The sequence below is a fragment of the Thalassophryne amazonica genome, chromosome 18, assembly GCF_902500255.1.
Source record: "Thalassophryne amazonica chromosome 18, fThaAma1.1, whole genome shotgun sequence".
Classification (NCBI taxonomy): domain Eukaryota; kingdom Metazoa; phylum Chordata; class Actinopteri; order Batrachoidiformes; family Batrachoididae; genus Thalassophryne; species Thalassophryne amazonica.
The window spans coordinates 5281184-5302839 of record NC_047120.1 but is presented as its reverse complement, the minus strand read 5'-3'; the positions used below and the strand labels follow the sequence as shown (position 1 = coordinate 5302839).

The 21656-nt window shown below is 44.1% G+C and overlaps 1 protein-coding gene across 3 annotated transcripts in view; it reads left to right on the top strand.

Annotated features, from left to right (window-relative positions):
• The window catches only part of ryr2a (ryanodine receptor 2a (cardiac)), a 723597-nt gene that overhangs the window by 287012 nt on the left and 414929 nt on the right, over positions 1-21656 (top strand). For all 3 annotated transcript variants that reach the window (XM_034193918.1, XM_034193917.1, XM_034193919.1), the window contains exons 34-39: positions 7257-7416; positions 12862-12948; positions 13646-13777; positions 17369-17463; positions 17550-17725; positions 20329-20957. In XM_034193918.1, the coding sequence (XP_034049809.1) occupies positions 7257-7416; positions 12862-12948; positions 13646-13777; positions 17369-17463; positions 17550-17725; positions 20329-20957 (1279 nt within the window). The remainder of the gene's footprint in view (positions 1-7256; positions 7417-12861; positions 12949-13645; positions 13778-17368; positions 17464-17549; positions 17726-20328; positions 20958-21656) is intronic.

The following is a 21656-nucleotide window of genomic DNA, read 5'->3' as shown; positions in this document are numbered from 1 at the left end:
TTATTAGAAAGCATCGCTTAAATTTTCATTGTTACGCAGATGATACCCAGCTTTATCTATCCATGAAGCCAGAGGACACACACCAATTAGTTAAACTGCAGGAATGTCTTATAGACATAAAGACATGGATGACCTCTAAGTTCCTGCTTTTAAATTCAGATAAAACTGAAGTTATTGTACTTGGCCCCACAAATCTTAGAAACATGGTGTCTAACCAGATCCTTACTCTGGATGGCATTACCCTGACCTCTAGTAATACTGTGAGAAATCTTGGAGTCATTTTTGATCAGAATATGTCTTTCAATGCACATATTAAGCAAATATGTAGGACTGCTTTTTTACATTTGCGCAATATCTCTAAAATTAGAAAGGTCTTGTCTCAGAGTGATGCTGAAAAACTAATTCATGCATTTATTTCCTCTACGCTGGACTATTGTAATTAATTATTATCAGGCTGTCCTAAACGTTCCCTGAAAAGCCTTCAGTTAATTCAAAATGCTGCAGCTAGAGTACTGACGGGGACTAGAAGGAGAGAGCATATTTCACCGATATTGGCCTCTCTTCATTGGCTTCCTGTTAATTCTAGAATAGAATTTAAAATTCTTCTTCTTCTTACCTATATGGTTTTGAATAATCAGGTCCCATCTTATCTTAGGGACCTCTTAGTACCATATCACCCCAATAGAGCGCTTCGCTCTCAGACTGCAGGCTTACTTGTAGTTCCTAGGGTTTTTAAGAGTAGAATGGGAGGCAGAGCCTTCAGCTTTCGGGCTCCTCTCCTGTGGAACCAGCTCCTATAAACTATAAACTTTCCTTTTTGCTAAAGCTTATAGTTAGGGCTGGATCAGGTGACCCTGAACCATCCCTTAGTTATGCTGCTATAGACGTAGACTGCTGGGGGGGTTCCCATGATGCCCTAAGTGTTTCTTTCTCTTTTTGCTCTGTATGCACCACTCTGCATTTAATCATTAGTGATTGATCTTCCACAGCATGTGTTTTTCCTGATTCTCTCTCCTCAGCCCCAACCAGTCCCAGCAGAAGACTGCCCCTCCCTGAGCCTGGTTCTGCTGGAGGTTTCTTCCTGTTAAAAGGGAGTTTTTCCTTCCCACTGTCGCCAAGTGCTTGCGCATAGGGGGTTGTTTTAACCGTTGGGGTTTTTCTGTAATTATTGTATGGCTTTTGCTTTGCAATATAAAGTGCCTTGGGGCAACTGTTGTTGTGATTTGGCGCTATATAAATAAAACTGATTTGATTTGATTTATATAGCGCCAAATCACAACAGAGTTGCCTCCATGCGCTTCACACAAGTAACCTTACTAACCCTCAGAGTAACAGTGGTAAGGAAAAACTCCCTCTGAGGAAGAAACCTCAAGCAGACCAGACTCATTGGGGTGACCTTCTGCTTGGGCCATGCTACAGACATAAATTACAAAACAATTCACAAAAAGAATATACAGGAAATGCTGTTGGTGCACAGGACAGGAGGGTCGCCAGCACAAATACAACTCCAATCTCTGGATGGTGCTGCACCTTAAACAGAGAGAAAAAACAGAATCAGGCATCAGAAAGACAAGAAATACTGTATAATTTGCCAGCATTAATCAACAAGAAAAACAGAAGAAATACTAAGGTGATAGCCGGCCACTAGCCCTACGCTTCACAAAAAGACCCAGAATTTAGGTAAAGTTGAGGCCGCGGCATCCTCCGTTTACTAATAAAATGAATTAAAAGAGTAAAAAGCATCAAACAAAACTATACCAGTATGCTAGCCATACGAAAGGGAAAATAAGTGCGTCTTAAGTCTGGACTTGAAAGTCTCCACAGAATCTGACTGTTTTATTGACGCAGGGAGATTATTCCACAGAACAGGGGCACGAAAAAAGAAAGCTCTATGACCTGCAGACTCTAGGGACACAAAGTAGTCCTGCACCCTGAAAACGCAAAGCCTGGGCTGGTACGTAAGGTTCAATTAGGTCAGCTAAGTAGGGAGGTGCCAATCTGTGAATAATTTTATAGACTAGTTGCAGAACCTTAAAATCTGATCTCACTGGGACAGGAAGTGCAGCTGGTCTGCTCTGTGTCAGCCTGATCCCGTCAGATCTCAGAAGCTAAGCAGAGCAGGATCTGGTTAGCACTTGGATGGGAGACCTCTTTGGAACACCAGCGGCTGTGTGTGTTTGTCCAGGTAAGGGCATCCGGCGTAAAACTTGTGCCAATTACCAATGCGGATCTGGCTGTATCCGCTGTGGCGACCCCGAGCAAAAACCGGGAGCAGCCGAATGAACAACAACAACAACAAGTGGGACTGGAAGCCAGTGAAGGGATGCCAAAATGTGTGTAATGTGGTCGAACTTTCTGCTTTGTGTCAAAAGTCTGGCTGCAGCATTTTGAACCAATTGGAGACCCCTAATCCTAGACTGCGCTAAACCAGAAAATAGAACATTGCAGTAGTCCAATCCAGAAGAGATAAACACATGGATCAGGGTCTCAGCATCTGCCATACACAGGATGGGACGAATCTTTGCTATATTTCGCAGGTGGAAGAAAGCAGTCCTCGTAATATTTCTAATGTGGAGGTCAAAGGATAATGTAAGATCTAAAATTACCCCAAGGTTCCTCACCTTGTCAGTGTGATGTATGACACACGAGTCTAGGCTGAGCATTAACTGGTCAAATTGATGCTGATGTCTCACTGGACCAAGAACCATCATTTCAGTCTTATCAGAGTTTAAAAGTAGGAAGTTTCTAGACATCCAACTTCTCACTGATGCAAGGCAATCTTCTAAGGATTTTATGTGAATGAGATTACCAGCACTTATCAAAATGTATAACTGAGTATCATCAGCATAGCAGTGAAAGGTAATCCCAAAACGCCTTAATATGTGCCCAAGGGGTGCTATATAAAGGAGAAAAGCTGGGGGCCTAAGACAGACCCCTGTGGAACCCCAAATTTCAAGTTACTAAGGTTAGAGGTAGTGTTACGGTATAAAACACAGTGAGAACAACTGGTCAAGTATGACGTCAGCCATGCAGTAATCCCAAAATGATTTTCCAGCCTGTCAAGTAGAATATGATGATCCACGGTATCAAATGTAGCACTGAGATCTAACAGCACCAGAACCGTACTGTTGTCCGAATCCATTGTAAGCAGAAGATTATTCACCACTTTAGTCAGAGCTGTCTCTGTGGAATGATATGTTCTAAAAGCAGATGTTACTGAGATTATTCTCAGTAACATAGTCCACGAGCTGCCGTGACACTACTTTTTCCAGAATGTTAGAGCAAAATGATAGATTTGATATCGGCCGATAGTTTTTCAATACACTAGGGTCAAGATTAGGTTTCTTAAGTAATGGTTTAATCATTGCAGATTTGAAACATTTAGGAACAGATCCAGAAGTTAAAGAACGATTAATAATTTCCACCATAGTCGGCCCAAGAGTGGGCCACAGGTCCTTAAACAGTTTTGTTGGTATAGGATCAAATAAACAGGTTATGCTTTTTGTTGACATTCCGAGTTTTGTCAGCATGCTGAGTGAGATACTATCAAATTATGTAAATCTAGCTAATACCTCAGTAATGGCGCCCACCTCAATAACAGGGTGTAGTGGCTGGGTTAAGGCATGCTGGGATAGGTTTAACCTGATGTCTTCTATTTTCTTCTCAAAGTAATCCAGCAAATCTTGTGCTGTAAAAGGAGACCGAACTACAGGTGGTTGTCCATGAATAAGTGTTGCTAGCATGTCGAACAAGAACTTTGAGTTATGCTTGGTTTTGTTGATTAAATCAGAGTAGTAGGTCCGCTTTGTAGCCAATAATGCATGCTTATAGTCTAAGATAGCATCATGCCATGCAAGGTGGAATACTTCTAATTTTGAACAACGCCATTTCCGTTCTAGACCTCTTGCCTTAAGCTTGATGTCACGCAGGTAATCATTGAACCAAGGTGACTGTGATTTGGGTGAGCGCGGTTTTAACACAGGTGACGCAATCATGTCGAGTATAGTTTTGAGCACTGAGTTTAAACTATCCACAAGTCTGTCTACTGATTGGATATTTGCCGAATGTGAAGCTAAGACATCAGACAGTCTCGCTTCGAGTTCAATCTTAGTTGAGGAGTTGATGCATCACCGTAGTGATATATAAGGTTGTTGTTCCACTAAACATCACAGCGAAACTGTAAACTTAATAAGTGAGTGATCAGAGACCACTGATGTAAGAGGCATGATGTCAATATTCATGACAGCAATAACATGTGCGAGAACCAGTTCCAGGGTATTTACACTAATATGCGATGAGTCCGGAATGCAGTGACAAAATCCTAATGCATCCACAATTTCCATAAATGATTTTCAGAGGGTATCAGAAGGCTTATTTATTATTAACGTTAAAGTCACCAAAAATCAGAATGTTATCTGCACTAGTTGACAAGTTTGAGATGAACGCACCAAATTCATCTAAGAATTCAGAATATTTGCCAGGAGGCCTATATACAGTGACAAAGTAATACAACTGATTTTTATGCTTCTGACCTTGGCAGTGCGTAATATCCTGAGCAGAGTGGAAAATCAGATGCTCAAACGAGTTATATTTGTGACCTCATCAGCTAATAAGCTAAACCTAGATTTATAAATAAGAGCAACACCCCCGCCTTGCTTCGCATCATGAGGGACATGACTAAATGAATATGCTGGTGGGCAGGCCTCATTTAAGGGGAGGACAGCTGTAGGTTTAAGTCACGTTTCACATAACCCAATCATACCTAAGTGATCATCAATAATTAGATCATTGATCAACAATGATTTTGAGGACAGTGATCTTATGTTATTGAGACCCAGACTAAGGACCTCAGTGGGGTTGACAGTTGAACTGTTTGGATTTAGGGGTGGTTCCAGAGTAGCATATATAAGATGCTTAGAAGTAGGTTTTGGTTTCAGACATTCCACACATGTTGTAGGCATCAGACACAAAATCTTTGCTATTGCTGGAACAACCACTGGGCCATCCTCAATTTCAACATCATCCAATGTAGTAATAGGTATTAAGTTTGTAAAGCATATCCCTCTGTGATTTTTATGGACACGTCTATGGAAGCAGGCCACAGTGTTGTGTGGGCCGCCAGAAGAGGAGGTACTGCTGGCCCACCACCAGAGGGCGCCCTGCCTGAAGTGCGGGCTTCAGGCACCAGAGGGCGCTGCCGCCAAGGACACAGCCGGTGTGACAGCTGTCACTCATTATCTCAGGACAGCTGTCACCCATCTACACTTCATCAGTCCACACCATAAATACCGGACGTCATCTCCACCTCGTTGCCGAGATATCATCTACCAGTAAAGGTAAAACTCTCAGCCGTTGCTTTTGTCTTTTCTGACAAGTGTTTGTTACACAGTGTTTGCAGTCAGTTCCGTGAGTGCTCGCAGCCGGAGGCTGAGTGTGAGAGATGTGGAGAGCTGACGTCTTCGCTCCCCACGCTATTCTGTGATAAGTACTCTCAACTGCTGCACGTACCTGTTTTCTGGATAGGAGGTGGAGGTGGGATCTCCACCAGCGTTGTTACTGGTTGTACACACACCCACCTCTGATTGTTTCTGCTCCTCGCCAGCAGTACCAGATCTGACGCTCGGAGACGGTGGCCACCTGGGGATTCAGGACTTGGCGGCTCCAGTATTCTCCTGGTTCGGTGGCGGAGGAAATTGTGTGGTTCCGGTTCTTCTCAGGACAGACGTCTTCTATCCTCGAGCCTGCCCACACGTCCCCTTTGTTGATTGACTATTATCTGACATTCTGTAATCTGCTGTACTTGGTTGTGCTCATTCACAACAGTAAAAGTGTTCATATTTGACTCTTTCATTGTCCGTTCATTTACGCCCCCTGTTGTGGGTCCGTGTCACGACACTTTCCCAACACACTGTCTCAAATTGTTGAATTTCCCTCCCTGGCAGATAAACTGCTCTATTACCACAGTGGGTTTTCTGCATTAATTTCCCCACTAAGCCAATGGATTCCACATCCACATTTGTCATAAGCCTTGCAGGGTCGCTCCGTGGCCTGCTGTAAATTCCTAATGTTACCCTCCCTGTAGAGCACTATCTATGTTCGCAGACAAGATGGTGGCACCTTCCTCAGTAGGATGGAGGCCGTCCGGCATCAGCAAGCCATGGCGGCCCCAGAGCGAAGGTCCGTTATCAATAAAGCTAAAGTGTGTTGGAAACCATTCGGAAGATTCAGATGGCTTTCAGTGGCTTTTCAGTCGAGTGAGTATCCGAGAAATTGTGTAACAGCTGGGCATGTCACAACTTGTCCTGTGAGACTTCCAACACGGACGTGCTTTTTGTTGTGCGCCATGAGCGGCTCCGTCCCGACGCGCGAATTCCTCCGCACGTCTTTCATTACAAAACCTCCTGTAACAGTGGAATGTGCCGAAAAGTGCTGATGTACACCTCTTCCACAATTTCTCTTGTAGTCAGACGACGTCCCAGATCAACACAGCCTTCACTTTGGAAATGATCTGGTCGTTTCAGCCTGTCAATGGCCGCTCGGAGCGCGGCGCGCCCTGCGCCGCTGTGGGCCATCTTTAATCCGGTTGTAATGATCCTTGATCTGTATGACGCCCAGAGTATCTTCACCGAAAGCCATCTGAATCTTCTGAATGGTTTCCACCTGGCTGTCTCTCACAGTTTCTGGAAAAATTTGATTCAGCGCTGCTCCAATCGCTCAGCCATTTTCCTGATAATGAAAATCTGAGGAGAGGGGTGGACCAGTGCTCACTCAAAGCCTGCCCACAGGTGAATGACGCAACCGACAGGTGTGAAAAAACTCACGCATGCGCACGAAGGTTCAAGCTTGGCTGATGCAAGCGCACATGATTCAAATCCATATAGTTTTTTAAAAAATAAAAAGGTCAGATAGTTTTCTAACAGACCTCGTATTTCCCAGCTGGCTTGGGAACGCCCCCGGAACCCCCAGGAAATTAAACGGTTTGGCCTAAGACAGGGAATTCTGAGTTGAGCTGCACTTTACACTGCCAACTCAACTTGGACCTGGATAAGTCACTGAAAATGAATGAATGCTATCATACCAAACATAAATGGAGAAGCCAAACAAACTTTTTAATGAAAAGAATCAGCTGTTTCAGCAGGTGATCTTGTTTCTCAGTGTAAATCAGTTTAAATCATGTGTCTTTGCCCTTGCTTTGTGACTCAGTGAGTATTTCTGTCTCCATCATTCGGTGTTTATGATGTGTCTTTGTCCTACAGCATAAAGCGCAGTAACTGCTTCATGGTGTGGGCTGGAGAGTGCAGTAGTCCCAGTCAGGGCAGGAACAACAACGGCTTGGAGATCGGCTGTCTGGTTGACACTACAACTGGACTTCTGACCTTCACTGCCAATGGCAGAGAACTCAGCACATACTACCAGGTACTCATTTGATGGGTTCCACCCTTTTTATGCACAGAATAGCACAGGAGCAGGATTGCTACTTACAAGGTAGTTAACAATATACACAAAACATACATGTAAGTCTAAGAAAATAAAATTTAAGGTAAAGTCCAGCTTATTATCAATGTATTTTTGGATGAAATCTCCATTTTGTTCAACTCTTGCAAATTACAAACAATGCAGGTGCAAGTACATGTTTTCGTGCAGATGGTTTCTTTCTTTCGAGCAAGTAAATTTCAGTGGTGTTATGGATAGGTCCTTCAAAATGTTCTTAAAAAGTCCTGGCTATATTTTGTAGTTTTGAAAAGGCCACTGAGAGAGGTCATGTGACCCCTAAGAAGGATTAATTCAAATCTGGGAGCATGTTTGGGGGTTAAAAGAAGATGCATTCAGGACATGGAATGACCCCATGGTGTCAACCACGCAAGCATGCAACCACCACTTTTGGGAGGTCCATCCCCACCTCCAAAAATGAACCATCTACCTGCCACAGTCAGGTGAAATGATGTTCTCTCCTTATGAGTCAAATGGCCTCATGAAATTTTGCTCAGACTTCACATTATAAAAAATGTCTTAATTTTTTTCTTATCAAACATAACATTATCGGTTGACCTCTTCTTACATAGATACCTAAACCACAGCATAACAAAGAATTCTGATTTTCTTTTTCTTTCTGGAGCTCATGTTGATAAGAAGACATTGCAGCAGATGGACATCTGTGCTAAGAGCCAGCACAGCAAGTGTAGCTCTCCAAAACTAATGAACCCAGCATCTGTTGACAAACTACCATCTGAAGTAAAATCTCCAGCCAATAGCTTAAATGGCCTGAATGAATCAGTCGGAGCTCATCTGGATATTTTTCACGGATTACCCCATCAGAGGAAAACATCTGACATAACTGACAAGATTTTTCACTGGCACAGTAGTCACTTCTTGCCAGTAAACAGAAAGAGGAAAGATAATACAGATTATTTCATTCACAAGTTTTGACATTTTGAAAGAGAAAGAAGTTTGGAAGTATAATTAGGTAAGTGCATGGTTACTGAGTTGGTCATCAGTTGAAAACTCAGAATAATAAATGTCTTTGGCTTTAGGGGATAAGAGGCATCACAATCCAGCCAAAGACAGCAGGAGGACCACCACATCTCTGGCAAAGAGCAATACAGTGCATCCAGAAATTATTCACAGCGTTTCGCTTTCCCCACATTTTATGTTACAACTTCATTCAAAAATGGAGTGAATTAATGTTTCCTCTCAAATTCAACTCACAAAACCACATAATGACAACATGAAAAAAGCTTCTTTATTTAGTTGTTGCAAATTTATTAAAAATAATAATAAAAAAAACTAAGAAATGACATCTACATAAGTATTCACAGCCTTTGCTCAATACTTTGTTGATGCACCTTTGGCAGCAATTACAGCCTCAAGTTTCTTGAATATGATGCCACAAGTTTGGTGCACCTATCTTTGGGCAGTTTTCCTCTTTGCAGCACCTCTCAAGCTCCATCAGGTTGGAGGGGAGCGTCGGTGCACAGACATTTTCAGATCTCTCCAGAGATGTTCAGTCGGGTTCAGGTCTGGGCTCTGGCTGGGTCACTCATGGACATTGACAGAGTTGTCCTGAAGCCACTCCTCTGATATCTTGGCTGTGTGCTTAGGGTCATTGTCCTGCTGAAAGATGAACCGTCGCTCAGTCTGAGGTCAAGAGCACTCTGGAGCAGGTTTTCATCCAGGATGTCTCTGTACATTGCCGCATTCATCTTTTCCTCAGTCCTGACTAGTCTCTCAGTTCCTGCTGCTGAAAAACATCCCCACAGCATGATGCTGCCACCACCATGCTTCACTGTAGGGATGGTGCCTGGTTTCTTCCAAACATGACACCTGGCATTCATACGAAAGAGTTCCATCTTTGTCTCATCAGAGAGTTTTATTTCTAATGGTCTGAGAGTCCTTAAGGTGCCTTTTGGCAAACTCCAGGTGGGCTGCCATGTGATTTTAACTATGGAGTGGCCACTCTACCATACATCAACACTCTTCCAGATGTACAATGGTGAAAATCTCTCCACAGGTTTGGGACCTATCCTCAGGGCCTCAGGTCTTCCAATGAGTGAAAACAGCAGGTCCTCCTTTATGCTGTCTGTGATCTTCAAGAAGGTTGAGTCAGTTCAGCTGGACTGGTTTAGTTGCTTGGGTTCTTGGATTTTGAACATAAAGTTTTGTTAGGTTTTGGTCTTTATCCAGAAAAGCTTAATCAGTTTAGCCGACATGACAGTAAGTCAAAATGGATGAAAATGTTATAAAAGGGTTACTGAGTTTTGCTTATTAAAAAAAGAGGATAAATTCAATAATTAAAATAACTGGTTTCAGTGTGTGAGGAAAGCAACTCTGCAACAGCCTCCATTTTGTCTGGATCTACTTGGACACTTCCTGCAGCAATAATGTAAAGGACCCTTTACACATAGGACGAATGAAGCCGAATGGCGCATGAAGGAGGATTCAGATGACAGTGGTGCAAATTCCAGCTGCACTCAAACACATCGTATAGCAGTCTCACAGCAGTTGGCACATCCGTACGGCCAGAGCACATGCACTCTACATTCATGTTGCGCTCATGCTGGAAAACAATCGAACAGCGGTCGAGTTGCAATCTGACTGCAGTCGTAATATTTGTACGGCAAGTTATGCGCAAGTCAAACCATTTGGACTGCAGTCGAAGGGCTGTACGAAATGTTCAGCCACGTCAAATCCTGGATGAATGTCCAGACTGAGCTAGCCTTCACACTAGACGGCAAATGGCACCCGAATGGCTATTCAATCCACTCCTGGCCAAAGTCGAGATACACTCCAAAGACCTCCTCCAACAGCACTCACACTCTCAACAGACGGGCCCAATTGCACAGCTAGCCCGAATGTAGAGCATACCGTTGAGGTGTGGTCGAAGTGGCAAAAGCTCAAACCGCATTTGGAGTGCAGTGCCATTGCTGTCCAGCACAGTGTGTACATCTGGATGGGCTGTTATGTCCATGATGGACCTGATTTAACACATTGTCTTCCCCTTCCATGGGTTACATAATGTACAAGGTCTGTTAGAAAACTATCCGACCTTTTTATTTTTTAAAAAACTATATGGATTTGAATCATGTGCGCTTGCATCAGCCAAGCTTGAACCTTCGTGCGCATGCGTGAGTTTTTTCACACCTGTCGGTTGCGTCATTCGCCTGTGGGCAGGCTTTGAGTGAGCACTGGTTCAGCCCCCTTGTCGGATTTTCATTGTCAGGGAAATAGCTGAGCGATTGGAGCAGCGCTGAATCAAATCTTTCCAGAAACTGTGAGAGACAGCCAGGTGAAAACTATTCGGAAGATTCAGACGGCTTTCGGTGAGGATACTCTTGGCGTCACACAGATTAAGGAGCATTACAACCGGATTAAAGATGGCCCACAGCGGCGGAGGGTGCGCCGCGCTCCGAGTGGCCATCGACAGGCTGAAACGACCAGATCATTTCCAAAGTGAAGGCTGTGTTGATCTGGGACGTCGTCTGACTACCAGAGAAATTGCAGAAGAGGTGTACATCAGCACTTTTGCGGCACATTCCACTGTTAACGGAGATTTTGTAATGAAAGACGTGCGGAGGAATTCGCGCGTCGGGACGGAGCCGCAATGGCACACAACAAAAAGCACGTCTGTGTTGGAAGTCTCACAGGACAAGTTGTGACATGCCCAACACAATTTCTCGGATACTCACTCAACTGAAAAGCCACCGAAAGCCGTCTGAATCTTCCGAATGGTTTCCAACACGGATGTGCTTTTTGCTGTGCGCCATTGCGGCTCCGTCCCGACGCGCGAATTCCTCCGCACTCCCCAGTCGCTCAGCCATTTTCCTGACAATGAAAATCTGACGAGGGGGGTGGACCAGTGCTCACTCAAAGCCTGCCCACAGGCGAATGACGCAACCGACAAGTGTGAAAAAACTCACGCATGCGCACGAAGGTTCACGCTTGGCTGATGCAAGTGCACATGATTCAAATCCATATAGTTTTTTAAAAAAACTAAAAAGGTCGGATAGTTTTCTAACAGACCTCGTATGCGAGACATTATGATCATCACAGCTGTAACACGACGTGCAGGTGTGCGTGGTGTGCTGCTGGCCCACGGTGAGTTATGCGTGTCACAGGTTCAGCCACACAACACAGCTGACCAGGATGTGATAGCTGGAATACACCTATCATGACATATACAGCATAGCCAGGCCGCCACAACAGAAATGAAAATAAATACTCAGCTGTGGAATGCCTCCAGGTGCACATCACAGTGCTAGGTGAACACCAGCCATGTAGGAGCCTGTGCTGAACACCCTCCCATCCTGCTGTCAGCTCCCAACGTCAGCTCACAAAAGCGTTACCCACCACAACATATAAATCCCATATGATGCGGCGTTCTGCAGCCAGTGCACCATCCCACATTACACATAGCGTGTGATCGCAACATCCATACAGTCCATCCGTCATGTGGCGCATTAACTGACAGCCAGGACACACTCTTGTACCACAGTGTGGCTAGCTTATGGGCCCCACGTCCTGGGGAGGATAAAGCTGTGAGAGCTCATTCATGTGATCACATTACTGGTCTGGAGAGAGGGGCATGTCGCTGACCACTGGAAAACTGATAACCTGGGGGCTGAGGGAGAGCAAGTGAAAAGTAAAATAGGAAACAAAAAGAAAACAGAGAGGGAGAGAAAAAAACTGAGTAAAATGAAAAACAAAGAAGAGAGATTGAGATCATATTCCTGCTGCATTCTGCCAGCATTGTGGGGTTTCATGCTGTGTTGTTTTGTTTCTTTTTTTTTAATTTTCTTTGTATTTCTTCCTGTTTTGTACTGTGTTCTGGGCGCAGGCTACCTGGATTCTGGAGCTGCTGCACACCGAATGTGCGCATATCATTCGAGGCAGCTTCAACACAAGGCTGGACAAACGTCTGGCCCTCTCGACAGCGTCTTGAACTTGTTACTCATTGGGCCTGATTCAGTCTCATTCATGCTATGTGTGAAATGGACTTAAACGGGGTATTCGTAGTGACTATGGTGTAAAACTTGTTTGATCATGCTCCATCTGGGTAAAAAATTGAAGCCAAAGCAGCATTTGTTGCAGTTCTGGCTGACGGCATCATTCTGTTTTTCTGTTTTCATTTTCAGGCAGGTTGCAAGGTCTGCACTTTATAAAGCTATCCAGTTGCAAAGTCTGCACTTTTGAAGCCAGCCTTAACCTTAACTTATGGTTAAGGTTAGGGTTGGGGGTAGGAGTAGAGTTAGTAATAGTGTGTTTAAGAAAACCTTGTCACAAAAATTTGACTCATTTTGTGATGGGAGCATGAAAAAAAAAACAAAACATGAGAATGGGCTGAGATGTAACTGTTCTGATCTTCAGGTGGAGCCCAGTACGAAGTTGTTCCCTGCAGTCTTTGCCAAGGCAACCAGTCCGAACGTCTTCCAGTTTGAACTTGGACGTCTCAAGGTGAGGAACAGCAGCTTGTTCAACTGCACAAATATGTGTTTCCCCTGGATGAGTAGGCTACAGGCTACAATTTATTATATATCTGACTGCATTTATATATCTGACAACAGCCAGACAACAGATTGGCTCAATGTTTCAGCTGTTTTCTGCTGGTGTTTCTTTGGCGTTTAAGCAACCTGGTCTCACAGCAAGTCATGATCCAGCAACAGAAAATATACATGAATCTAATGGTTCGCGATATTGTGACGAAAAGCGCCTCATTTTCATCACGGCAGCACAAATTCATTCTAATTCATTCCGTGATGACTGCATGAAATTAAAAGTGAAGTGGGGGGGGGGGTATGGTTAGGGTGGGGGGAAGGAGTAGGGTTAGTAATAGTGAGTTAAAAAACACCCCGTCATGAAAATTTGACTCATTTCATCACGGGAGCACAAAAAAAAAAAAAAAAAAAAAAAAAACGTGAGACTGGGCTGGATTAAGATACATGTTTAATATGAACACCATAAAAAAAATCTGATATAAAGAGCTTTTTTTTATATGTTACACATTTGTATACGAGTTACAACATAACACTGCACCCCATGTTTTTTGTTTGTTTGTTTTTTACTGCTACAAATCCATTTCAGATTCTTTTGTTTGGCACTCCATCAGTAATGTGTACTTTGTATGACTGTTTTCGGTTTGTGTTTTTGACAGAATGTGATGCCTCTTTCGGCTGGACTGTTTAAGAGTGAGAGGAAGAACTCAGTTCCTCAGTGTCCTCCACGCCTGCATGTCCAGTTTCTCACTCCTGTATTATGGAGTCGTGTTCCCAATCACTTCCTCCAGGTACCACCTCCACTGTACGCCAATAACATCACTGTTTTCACAACAGGTCACGTCTGGATTTGAAGAAATTTTCATTTGCAGTGAGAATGGCAGATCCATGGAACACCCTGCACACAGTGTCATTAGTTTTAAAAAAATTGATTTGACAGGCACCGGAAAAAATGATAACAGTAAATGTGATATGTACAACATCGGATAACTAAAAAAACTATATTACTTTTGTAGTACTGGGTTGTTTTCTATGTATGTTGTATCTGGATGTATGTGGATTATTTGCCCCCCCGCCCCCTTCTGAGACACTGACATAGTTAAAAATAAAGAAATTAAATCAGTTAATCAGTTCAGAAAACTTTGCACCATATACAGCTGATCAATGTTAGATATATTGATACATACATTGATATATATACGAAGTCTGTGAGAAAATTATCCAACCTTTTTATTTTTTTCAAAAACTATATGGATTTGAATCACATGTGATTGCATCAGACAAGCTTGAACCTTTGTGCGCATGCATGAGTTTTTTCACGCCTGTCGGTTGCATCATTCGCCTGTGGGCTGGCTTTGTGTGAGCACTGGTCCACCCCCCTCGTCAGATTTTTATTGACAGTGAAATGGCTGAGAGGCTGCCGCTTTGCTCCATGAATTTTTTTTCAGAAACTGTTAGAGACAGACAGTTGGAAACCATTCGAAAGATTCAGATGGATATCGGTGAAGATTCTGTCGGCGTCATACGGATTAAGGAGTGTTAAAACCTTTTTGAAGATGGCCCACAGCGGCGGAGGGCGCGCGGCGCACCGAGACGGCTTTTGATGGCTTTTCAGTCAAGTGAATTGTTTAACAGCTGGGCATGTTCCAACTTGTCCTGTGAGGCTTCCAACATGGAGGTGTTGTTTGTCCAGCGGCTGTGAGCGGCTGCGACCCGACGCACCGATCCGTCCGCACGTCTTTGATTACAAAATCTCCTTTAACAGTGGAATGTGCTGATAAAATGCTGATCCCGACCTCTTCTGAAACTTCTCTGCTAGTCACACGACGTCCTGCATCAACAGAGCCTTAAATTTGGAAGTGATCTGCTCGTTCCAGCCTGTCGCCGCCGTGGGCCGTTTTTAATCCAGTTTTAATGGTCCTTAATCCATGTGATACCGACAGAATCTTCACCGAAATCCATCTGAATCTTTTGAATGGTTTCCAACTGGCTGTCTCTAACAGTTTCTGAAAAAAAAATTCATGGAGCAAAGCGGCAGCCTCTCAGCCGTTTCACTGACAATAAAAATCCGACGAGGGGGGTGGACCAGTGCTCACTCAAAGCCTGCCCACAGGCGAATGACGCAACCGACAGGCGTGAAAAAACTCACGCGTGCGCACGAAGGTTCAAGCTTGTCTGATGCAAGCGCACATGATTCAAATCCATATAGTTTTTGCAAAAAATAAAAAGGTCGGATACTTTTCTCACAGACCTCGTACGTACGAGGACAGGATGATCACAAAATGACCCATATTCTATTACTTCATACTTTGGAACCATCATAGATTCAGCCTTTTACATCCTCACATCTGAAACATAATCCTTCGATAAATTTTACAGTTTTTGAAAGAATGGCACATTTTCAACCCAATTTTTCAGCCTGACAGAAGCAAGAAAATTCAAATTTGAGAACACCCTCTGTGAAAAAGAATCACTTGAGCTCTCAGAAAATCACCTTGAACGTTGTACCTCTTTCCTTCTTGGATTAAATCAAGGTTAAAGTTTTGCCTTTTTTGCAACGCATTTTTAAAAATAACCATAAAGGATGGCCAGAAAGCTTCAACAAGCCCACGAGCTCCATAATTATGACCATTGGTCTCCTTTAAGATTTTTAATTTTTCATGATTTAACACTGTTTCAAGTGTTTTATTAGTGTTATTATTATTATAGGTAGTGTCAATTTTATATTGACTTCAGTGTTTTTTCAGTGTTCCTGTTGAATTTTATAATCCTTAATGAATGAGTTTATTTGCACAGAGCTAAAAAGTAAGTCATTTCTAGTTCACCTCAATTTTCTGAAAAGATTAAGAAGTCAGATGGCAAAAACATTTCATGCCCAAATCATTGTTTAATAATAATTTTAGATATAACAATTTTTGTTATAACTAAAGAGAACCGCCTTGGGGCCTGGACTGGCATGCCGTGCCAATCCAGGCCCCAAGGCGGTTCTGCAGTGTGTTGGATTGACAGTGTGGCACTTTGGCTTGACCAGATTTATTGGTATTATCATGCCACCAACTGAAGAAGGCAAGGTTCAAATATAACAATACCAACAAATTTGGTCAAGCCAAAGTGCCACACAGTGCCAATCCAACACACTGCAGAACCAGCTTGGGGCCTGTATGGCAACCACACAGACAGTCAAACTGTCCATCTCTATAGAGATGGACTGCTGCAACCACGTGAAACTTGTGTGCTGGTTCAGAGAGCTGTGAAACATCGCTAAATTGTCATAGCTGATGTTGACTCACAGTGCAACTGATACTCCTCATCTTAAACTTCTGAGGCAACTGGTAAAACCTGCTCCTCAGAGACCCCCTAAGCTGCACATTTTCATCTCTCCCGCCTCTGCCAAAAGTTGATTAGTTCATTCTGCTGCCTGATAACTCTTGATTAGTTGAGAACACCTGGATGAATGAATCAGCTTTTGGCAGAGGAAGGAGAGATGAAACATGTGTAGCTTAGGGGGTGCTTTAGGACCAGGGTTTGGAACAACCACCTTTGTTTAACAAAAAGTCATTTCAGCAACATCCAAAGAGCTCCTCAGAGACCTAGTTTGAAAGACATTTTGTCATCGATTTAGGCATCTGGTAACATCCAAGTCTCACAACCAATACAGAAAGCACATGGACCCTAAAGACTTGGACATTAATCATTCTGCAAAGATATCAACATCGCCAAACACCCCTATACAGTGATGTCATGACACCATAAGCTTCTTCCCAGGTGTCACCCAGAGACATGAACATTAGTACAGAAGTAAATGAATGAAGTGAAAGCTTTGATCTGAGACTATATCAAGACCAATCACAAGCCCAGACACTGGAATTCCTCACTCAGCTTCTCAGGTTCTGCAATCAGGTCATCCCTTGAATCTACAAAGATCTCAGGATCATCCACAAAGTAAAGGACAGAAAACCCTTCCTCAACAATAAAGGCATCTCAGTCACTGGCTGCCACAACCCGACCAAACACCCAGTCCATCACTGAACAGTGTAGGAACCAGGACACATCCCTGGTGAACACCAGTACTCACTGAGAAAAATTCACTCTCTGCCTCTGTGCAGCACTCGCAGTATCAGTGTATAGGCTAGCTATGATGTCTAGAAGCTTACTGAGGATCCTACAAACTCTCAGGATGTTCCAGAAAGCAGCACGAACAACCAAATCAAAGTCTTTGTGAAGATCAAACTCGGTATTTTATAAATTGCAGGGATGTTAGCTGTTGTGTTCTGAACAGTGCAGGAGCGCACAATATGAATGAATGAATGAGTTTGAATCAGTGAAAAAAAGTGAGCTGAGATATTTTGTGTGAGATTTTTTTTTTTTTACTGCTGCTTCAGGTGTCGGTGTCCAGGGTTAATGACAGATTTGGCTGGCTGGTCCAGTGTGAGGAGCCTCTGCAGTTCATGTCTCTGCACATACCTGAGGAGAACAGGTGAAATACATATACATATATAAATATACACACACACACACACTGCAGCCTCCTCCGCTCATGTCTCATGTGTCTTTGTTCTACAGGTGTTTGGATATCCTGGAGCTGTCGGAGCAGAGTGATTTATTACATTTCCACTACCACACCCTCAGACTCTACTCTGCAATCTGTGCTTTAGGAAACAACCGCGTGGCACATGCCCTCTGCTCCCACATAGATGAGGCGCAGCTCCTCCAGGCCATCCAGAATAAGTATATGCCAGGTAACTCCACATCCCTCCATCAATTAACCCAAGAAGTCATGTAGGCTGACTCACAGCTCACATTGTTGTTTACTGGAAGTTATCGAGAGAGAAACGGCTGCAGAAGCTGATAGAGACGGAGATGAAACTCTGAAAACAGCAGCTGACCTGGAATGAATATGAAGAGATGAGATATGAAGCAGAGGCAAATCTTGACCAAGTCCAGGCTCAGGAAACACAAACTGTCACACGAAACAGGTCAGCACTGAAAAACCTTCCTGACCAAGTCCAGGTTCAGTGACCACAAACTGTCACATGAAACAGGTCAGCACTGAAAAACCTTCCTGACCAAGTCCAGGTTCAGTGACCACAAACTGTCACATGAAACAGGTCAGCACTGAAAGACCTTCCTGACCAAGTCCAGGTTCAGTGACCACAAACTGTCACACGAAACAGGTCAGCACTGAAAAACCTTCCTGACCAAGTCCAGGTTCAGTGACCACAAACTGTCACATGAAACAGGTCAGCACTGAAAAACCTTCCTGACCAAGTCCAGGTTCAGTGACCACAAACTGTCACACGAAACAGGTCAGCACTGAAAAACCTTCCTGACCAAGTCCAGGTTCAGTGACCACAAATTGTCACACGAAACAGGTCAGCACAGAAAAACCTTTCTGACCAAGTCCAGGTTCAGTGACCACAAACTGTCACACGAAACAGGTCAGCACTGAAAAACCTTCCTGACCAAGTCCAGGCCCAGGAACCATAAACTGTCACAGGAAACAGGTCAGCACTGAAAGACCTTCCTGACCAAGTCCAGGCTCAGTGACCACAAACTGTCACAGGAAACAGGTCAGCACTGAAAGACCTTCCTGACCAAGTCCAGTCTCAGTGACCACAAACTGTCACACGAAACAGGTCAGCACTGAAAGACCTTCCTGACCAAGTCCAGGTTCAGTGACCACAAACTGTCACACGAAACAGGTCAGCACTGAAAAACCTTCCTGACCAAGTCCAGGCCCAGGGACCACAAACTGTCACAGGAAACAGGTCAGCACAGAAAACCCTAGCTGACCAATTGCAGGCTCAGTGACCACAAACTATCACAGGAAACAGGTCAGCATAGAAAAACCTTTCTGACCAAGTCCAGGCTCAGTGACCACAAACTGTCACACGAAACAGGTCAGCACTGAAAGACCTTCCTGACCAAGTCCAGGTTCAGTGACCACAAACTGTCACACGAAACAGGTCAGCACTGAAAAACCTTCCTGACCAAGTCCAGGTTCAGTGACCACAAACTGTCACACGAAACAGGTCAGCACTGAAAAACCTTCCTGACCAAGTCCAGGTTCAGTGACCACAAACTGTCACACAAAACAGGTCAGCACTGAAAAACATTCCTGACCAAGTCCAGGCCCAGGAACCACAAACTGTCACATGAAACAGGTCAGCATTGAAAAACCTTCCTGACCAAGTCCAGGTTCAGTGACCACAAACTGTCACACGAAACAGGTCAGCACTGAAAAACCTTCCTGACCAAGTCCAGGTTCAGTGACCACAAACTGTCACACGAAACAGGTCAGCACTGAAAAACCTTCCTGACCAAGTCCAGGTTCAGTGACCACAAATTGTCACACGAAACAGGTCAGCACAGAAAAACCTTTCTGACCAAGTCCAGGTTCAGTGACCACAAACTGTCACACGAAACAGGTCAGCACTGAAAAACCTTCCTGACCAAGTCCAGGCCCAGGAACCATAAACTGTCACAGGAAACAGGTCAGCACTGAAAGACCTTCCTGACCAAGTCCAGGCTCAGTGACCACAAACTGTCACAGGAAACAGGTCAGCACTGAAAGACCTTCCTGACCAAGTCCAGTCTCAGTGACCACAAACTGTCACACGAAACAGGTCAGCACTGAAAGACCTTCCTGACCAAGTCCAGGTTCAGTGACCACAAACTGTCACACGAAACAGGTCAGGACTGAAAAACCTTCCTGACCAAGTCCAGGCCCAGGGACCACAAACTCACAGGAAACAGGTCAGCACAGAAAACCCTAGCTGACCAAGTGCAGGCTCAGTGACCACAAACTATCACAGGAAACAGGTCAGCACAGAAAACCCTTCCTGACCAAGTCTAGGCTCAGTGACCACAAACTGTCACAGGAAACAGGTCAGCACAGACAAACCTTTCTGACCAAGTCTAGGCTCAGGAACCACAAACTGTTACAGGAAACAGATCAGCACAGAAAAACCTTCCTGACCAAGTACAGGCTCAGGAACCACAAACTGTTACAGGAAACAGGTCAGCCAGAAAAACCTTTCTGACCAGGTCCAGGCCCAGGGATCACAACCTGGCAGTGGAAACAGGTCAGGACAGAAAAACCTTCCTGACCAAGAATCTGTTAAAAAAATTGACTAAAAGTGAGCCGAGTGTCAGTTGTTGAGTACGTTTCATTATTAAGTTTCACAGAAATAAGAACAATCAAGGAGTCACATGAACAGATTCCTTTAATCGAGTGGCTCCTTGTTGGCGTCTCGGTTCATGGCGGTACTTCCTGCTAACAGATTAGTTGTTTTGTTTTCGGGTTAACATGTTGACGTTGTGCTCTCTCTTTAACCTACAGGTTTGCTTCGTGCTGGTTACTACGACCTGCTAATCGATATCCACCTGAGCAGCTACGCCACAGCTCGTCTCATGATGAACAGCGAGTTCATTGTTCCTATGACCGATGAAACAAAGAGCATCACGCTGTTTCCTGATGAAAAGAAGAAGCATGGCCTGCCTGGCATTGGCCTCAGCACCTCCTTACAGCCTAGGATGCACTTCTCATCCCCCAACTTTGTGTCGTCATCATCCTGTAACAGTGGCTCAGGATCAGGAGACTGTTTCCAATATAGCCCAGAGTTCCCACTGGACATCCTGAAAATAGAAGCCATTTCAATGCTAACTGAGGCCGTCCATGATGGAAGCATGCATGTCCGAGATCCAGTAGGTGGCAGCACTGAGTTCCTGTTTGTGCCCCTCATCAAGCTCCTCCACACTATGCTCATCATGGGACTTTTTAGAAATGGGGACTTGAAGAACATCCTCCAACTGATTGAACCTTCAGTTTTCTCTGAGGACTGTGAGGAGCAGGCGCATGTGAAGACGGTGAAGATGGTGGAGGCCGACGGTGGAGGGGCCGATGGGGGAAGAAAGATGCCAAGAGAAGGCCTGTTAGAGATGAAACTACCAGAGCCAGTAAAACTCCAGGTGACAGTACACACATGTGATCAACAGTGGCTCACTGCAGACCGACTCAATGTCCAGGGAGTTAAATACTGTGAGGACAGTCAGATTCTTTGTAACAGTAATTTCCTGAATTCTCCAGACTGGTGCCCATTAAAAATGATGGAGCATCTTCTTTTTAAAGCCAAAATGATCAAATCGAGCACCTTTCTTTATATTGGAGTGAACTCACTGAGAGTGATCCTGCATTCACAAGAAATCCCAAAAACAGTTAACACATATCCTTCAGCCAAAAATCAAGAATCCCCTTTAATTCACTTCCAGACCAAAACCAAATCCCGATCCTTTTTCATTCCATTCCATTTTTGTGCACCAGATTCAGATAATCTGAATCTTATCCGAAGTATGAGGGATGTCCCAAGCCAATTGAAGCAATCGAAATCAAGGCTTTTTTGATAGATCCATATCTGGTAAATTAAACCTGAGTCACTAAATAAGTGCAGAGTGCCTCATCCACCCGGTAAATGTGTACTGGCCTTGGCTGGGAAGTAATTTGCAATGGACTAGTGTCCCATTTGGGGAGAGAGTCTCAGCCAATTAATGTCACAAAAACTGGAGAGAAGCACTGGCCCGATTGGCTTCAGGGCCTACAAGGCGTTACTTAAAGAGTGTGTGTTTCATCTCACTTCATTTCATATGTGCGGTGGCAGTGGACTGAAGAGC